Source organism: Schistocerca piceifrons, chromosome 7 (genome assembly GCF_021461385.2).
Source record: "Schistocerca piceifrons isolate TAMUIC-IGC-003096 chromosome 7, iqSchPice1.1, whole genome shotgun sequence".
NCBI lineage: Eukaryota > Metazoa > Arthropoda > Insecta > Orthoptera > Acrididae > Schistocerca > Schistocerca piceifrons.
In genome coordinates, this window is record NC_060144.1 from 249,197,008 (window position 1) to 249,203,007 (window position 6,000).

The 6,000-nt window shown below is 43.0% G+C and overlaps 1 protein-coding gene across 1 annotated transcript in view; it reads left to right on the forward strand.

Annotated features, from left to right (window-relative positions):
- Positions 1–5,561, forward strand: part of LOC124805597 (myrosinase 1-like) — a 303,345-nt gene extending 297,784 nt beyond the window's left edge. Inside the window, exon 11 of the mRNA XM_047266163.1 lies at positions 5,414–5,561. Coding sequence (XP_047122119.1) covers positions 5,414–5,561 — 148 coding nt within the window. The remainder of the gene's footprint in view (positions 1–5,413) is intronic.
- The last annotated feature ends 439 nt before the right edge of the window (positions 5,562–6,000 follow it).

Sequence of the window (6,000 nt, forward strand, 5' to 3'; positions counted from 1 at the left end):
CTGGTTGGTTTGATGAATAGCAGCTAGCTCTAAATGTGGAAAAATGTAAATTAATACGGATAAGTAGGAAGACCAAACCTGTAAGATTCGGATGCAATATTACTTGTGTTCTGCTTGACACAGTCAAGTCGCTTAAATATCAGGCGATATGAAATGGAACGAGCGTGTGAGATCTGCGGTGGATTTCTGTCTACTGAGAGAATTTTAGGAAAGAGTGGTTTAGGTGTGAAAGAGACCGCGTAATGGACGCTGGGGCGACCTATTGTTGGGTACTGCTCGAGTGTTTGGGAATCGGACCAGGTCGGACTGAAGGAAGACATCGAAGCAATTCACAGGCGGGCTGCTAGATTTGTTACCTGTAGTTTCGAACAACACGTAAGTGTTACAGAGACGCTTCGGGAACTCAAAATGGGAATCCCTGAAGGGGAGGCGACGTTCTTTTTGAGAAATATTGAGAAAATTTAGAGAAACGGCATTTGAAGCTGACTGCCTAATGATTCTTCTCCCGCCAACATGCGTGATTTGCGAGGGGAACTGAAAGGAAACGACTAGCGGTGGTAGAGTGTACCCCCCACTATCCACTGTACGGTAGCTTGCTCAGTATCTCTGTAGATGTAGATTTTGTTTTTGCATCTACGGAAGGACGGGAGGCATGCTACAGTTCAGTACCTCATCGCCATCGATGTAACGAGGGACAGAGTAATACTCTTTAGTTCAGCAGGAGAGCATAGGGGAAAAGACAGAGTGATGGATGTGACCCAGTCGATTGTTTTGATCAACGCAGTAGGATCGGTCGACATGGAGACGTGACATAATGGAAAGCAGCCGTCGTGTTTGCACATGCCCACGACTACACGGTGAATAAAGTTGCCCGATTCATTGGAGTATTAATGTCCAATGTTCCTACAGGAAGTGGTGTACCAGCCCCAGCCATGTAAAACAGCAAAAGAACAGTGATGATAAAAAATTCCTGACTGACAGGGAGCGCAGATGAGCGTCACACCTTGTCAATGACAGTCGATTCCAAACATAACCGGAACTGCTACTGACAGGTTCGTCTCAACCAGTTTCCGAGCGAATGTTGCGAAGGGAACTGCGTGCAATTAACATTTGGCGTCGGCTACCTCGAGAAAGGGCGTTGCTGAAGGCGGAACGTAAAGCTGACAACAGTCTTGTTCGTAGGGCTGCAGGCGTGCTTTCCTGGTCTGACGAACACTTAGGTAGGCTATAGAATATCTGCTAAATCTCCAATTCTTAATCACACATAAGATTATGCCGAGAGTGTCAATCTCGCTACATTGGACAGACTGGGGGGTCAATCCGCACCAGGCTTAAAGAACATCGTATAAGCGGAGATTGAAGGAGCCTTTGAGGAACATTGCTTTAACAAAAACCTCAAATACATAAAAAGTCTTACACACAGAGGAAAAGGGGGCAAACCTTAGCCGGCTATAAATTATAGAAAGTAAAAAAGAGATGTATATGTCCCGCACGTATTATAAAATGAGCAAACTCAATTCAATTACTCACTTCTTTTAGATGATATCACAACTCCTAGATAGAAGTAAAACTTTGGGTCTAAACCCATGGGTAAATAAAAAGTTCTAGACTGATGCATAACCTTATTTCTTGATACCTTTAGTAATGTTAGTGTAGTTGCTGAATGGTGTAATTACATATGTAAATCGTCAAAAAATCGTCATTGAAGTAATTTACATTAAGCCAAGGACCGATTCTTCAAGAAGTGAAAATGTTTGTCTTTGCCTTATCGCCAGCCGCAGTGGAAGAGCGGTTCTAGGCGCTTCAGTCCGAAACCGCGCGACTGCTAGGGTCGCAGGTTCGAATCATGCCTCGGGCATGGATGTGTGTGACGTCCTTAGGTTAGTTAGGTTTAAGTAGTTGTAAGTTATAGGGGACTGATGACCTCAGATGTTAAGTCACATAGTGCTCAGAGCCATTTGAACCATTTATTGCCTTATAATGGTTATCTTTGTTTTATCATCTTTGGAACCAGTAACGTACTTGACATTTGACTTAAAACCCGAAACCTAGGCTGTGTCGTAACAGTGATAAAATCTGTGAAACAAGGCAAAAAGCAGTGTTTGTTTGGTTAATTCACTTCACCAAGAACCGACAACTGATTCAGTTAAAAGATTTCTGTGTCTGTTCGCACGAGCAGGCCAAACGTTGCAAGCAGCAGCACTTTGGGAGGTCAACTGGATCTAATCGTCGACGATTGGTTTCAGCTGGATATGACATTACTGAAAAAACTTCCGGAGTCTCTTAATCGCCGAATTATGTCCATTCTCAAGACTATGTGCGGTACTATACGCTATTAGCGTGATTTCTTCGGACATTGAAACAAAGTCACGTGTTTCCTTAAAGTTCAACTTTCTAAGTGGCAGGGACGTCGTCGCACTCTGCGCTGGTCGTCTGTGCGCCCGTCAATCTCAGGAAGGGCAAGACACAACAGTTTTATCAAGGGAACATCATCTATGTGTGGGACAAATTGCTTGGGCATACGGGATGGATAATTTGAAGCGGAACTTGTGCCCCATTCGTAGTAAACTCGTCATAAACGCAACGCTGAACCGTACTCTTCCGTTTGCTGTGCGTGACGCATGGGATTATTCATTCCCAAGGTGACGCAAATGCAGGGCTTCTCATGCACCACCGACTCAACACTCCACTCGATTCGGGGAGTACTGCCCTCTGTAGAGTGAACTTCCTTGATAAACTACTTGTTGATGGTGGAGTTTTCCGCCGACTATCACCGACTATAACAGCAGACAGACGACCGCAATGCAGCAAGACGTTACCCAAATCAGGGACGGAAAATAGCTGCTGAGCAGCAATATCTTCCAGCACCACTTACTCGTAGAGAAGTCGTTCTATGAGTGTACCCGAGGCTACTGAAAGTCAGAGAGGCTATCATGGGTATGGGATGCCAAAAACTGACCCTGGTACAATGGAAAGAAAATTGAGGAATTGTTGGATGACGATCAGTTTCGCTTCAGGAGCAGTAGAGGTATCAGAGAAGCAGTTCTAACGCAGCGCTACTACAAGCAAGACTTAAGAAAAATCAAGAAACGTCGACAGGATTTGTCGACTTGGAGAATGTAAAACCGTATAAGATGTGCGAAATTCTCAATAAAATACGTATTAGCTGTAGGGAAATACGACTAATATGCAGTATCAACAAGAAGCAATGAGAAAAATGGAAAGGAATACCGACAACAAAGTGTTCGTATTAGCAGAGGTATAAGAGAACGATGGTCTACTTCCCAATCTATACATCAAGACGGTTGAAGAGGAGGATTAAAGTTGACGATGCAAGTATATCAGTGACAAGGTTCGCTGGTTATAGCCTCAGTGAGAGTGGAGAATATTTCCAGAATTAGCTTTGTTGCAGTACATGCTGTTGACTGGCTCAACGTTGACTTCAGAACGTCACAATGCACCTCTTCGGTGTAGCGATGTTTGAAGAACGAACTACTGTTTATCTCCTTTTGCCACAATCGTACTTACACATGCGCGGTGCTCAATCAATGTGTGTTTCTGATACCTAATTGCTTGACCATATATATTTGTTGTTGGCAGCATCTTAATATGTCATTTTACGCATTGAATTCATTGAATTTTTAGTCTACAAATTAGATACCTCGTCTGCGTATAGAACATAAAGGAATGGATATTAGGCAACTGTATATATTTATTTTTACAGGAGCAATGTCACCCAGGGTCATTGAAAATATAGATGGCAATAGCGGCGTCAGATTTCTCACTATTTTAAGAGCTGTGACAATTAATAGTGCTCTTCACACAGCACGCAAAGGAAGTGTTAAATGCTCTTGCAGTAACTGACAGAAATCATGTTCAGACACCACATGCCTCCAAATATTGTCACCGGGCTGGGTGACAGAGTAGTTAAAACACTGAACTTGTATATACGAGAAACTGAATTCTAACTCCCCCCAACGATACAAACAGTTTTCCTGTGATTACTCACAAGGGAACCTCCCCATCGCACCTACCTCAGATTTAGTTATAAGTTGGCGCAGTGGATAGACCTTGAAAAACTGAACACAGATCAATCGATAAAACAGGAAGAAGTTGTGTGGAACTATGAAAAAAATGAGCAAAATATACAAACTGAGTAGTCCATGCGCAACATACGCAATATCAAGGATAGTATGCGCTCAGGAGCGCCGTGGTCCCGTGGTTAGCGTGAGCAGCGGCGAAATGGGAGGTCATTGGTTCAAGTCTTCCCTCGAGTGAAAAGTTTATTTTCGCTAAGTTATGATCTGTCCGTTCGTTGATTGACGTCTCTGTTCACAGTAATAAGTTTAGTGTCTGCAGTTTGCGACCGCACCGCAAAACCGTGCGATTAGTAGACGAAAGGACGTGCCTCTCCAATGGGAACCGAAAACATTTGATCGCAAGGTCATAGATCAACCGATTCCTCCACAGGAAAACACGTGTGATGTATTCTATACGACACTGGTGACGGCATGTGCGTCACATGACAGGAATATCTTGTCAACCCACCTAACTTGTACACTTGGCGACTGGGTAAAAAGATTCTTCTACCTTGCCCGATTTAGGTTTTCTTGTGGATGTGATAATCACTCCCAAAAAAGTGATGAAAACATAAGAGTTTGTCACATAAACTGCAACAAATGAATGCAACAGTTTCACAGTCGCACAATTTTCCCTGTGCTTTGTCAAAACATGTTTTGTTTCGACGTTTGTTTAGGTGTAGCGTCCCCATGCTACGGCGCACTTATCTCGCATCAGACGGACGGACGGACAGATAATAATTGTCTGGAAATAAAAATTAAACTTTTCACTCGAGGGAAGACTTGAACCAAGGACCTCCCGTTCCGCAGCTGCTCACGCTAATCACGGGACCATGGCGCTCCTGAGCTCACATTATCCTTGATGTTGCTTACCTTGCTTATGGACTACTCAGTTTGTATATTTTGCTTATTTTTTTTTCATAGTTCCACACAAATTCTTCCTGTTTTCTCGATTGATCTGTGTTCAGTTTTTCAAGGCCTATCCACTGTGCCAACTTATAACTAAATCTGAGGGGGGTGCGATGGGGAGGTTCCCTTGTCAGTCAACTGACTCGGTTCCCCGGATGGGAAGATCACGAACAAAATCTCTTTCCATTATCGCCAACGAGATGTTTCGATATAGTCCTTCATCAATTTGCACTTTTTTACCCTGATGACTGCTATAGTAGCTTATTCATATGATAATGCCTTCTTGAGCTAATGATCATCTCCTCCAAGTAATGTTAATTGTTTTGAACGAAGAAAGAGATCCGCTTGAGGGGAATTTTACTCGTTTGTACATACCGCCGTATTTCATTGCGAGAACTTTAAGATAACTTTATTTCTGTTTTCAGGTTGAAATTTGGCCTGTATCACGTGGATTTCAACGACCCCAACAGGACCCGGACGCCGAAGGCCTCTGCCGCCATGTTCAGGGAGATAGTTGCAACGCACACACTTCCTGACAGCGGAGCTGCGATGACTTCGAGTCATTTTGTGTAGAAAATGTAGTAACCAGTAGCCTGCCGATATTCTTACTAAACTATATGATCAGTTTCGAGCGACACTTTCATTTCGAAGAAATCAGCGCATTTACTGCGAGTCATTCAACTCGATCGGGGCAAGATTGAGTACTAAAACGTCATTAACTCGGAGGTATACAAATTTGGAAGTCGACACTGACAACATGGTGAACTAATAGAAAATAATGGAATATCACTTAGACTGGTATGACTTTGTTATGTACGAATTCGTTTTCAGAAATTCACCGACTGCTTTTCCTTGTGACATGAGGAACATGACACTTATACAGTGGTCTATTATGTGAATGACCGATACATTAATACAATTAGTACTGGATTGTGCTTCTAGTTAGAACTGTAAAACGAGTAATACATTTGAAACGCACGTATACAGTAAATGTAATACTGAATACACACAG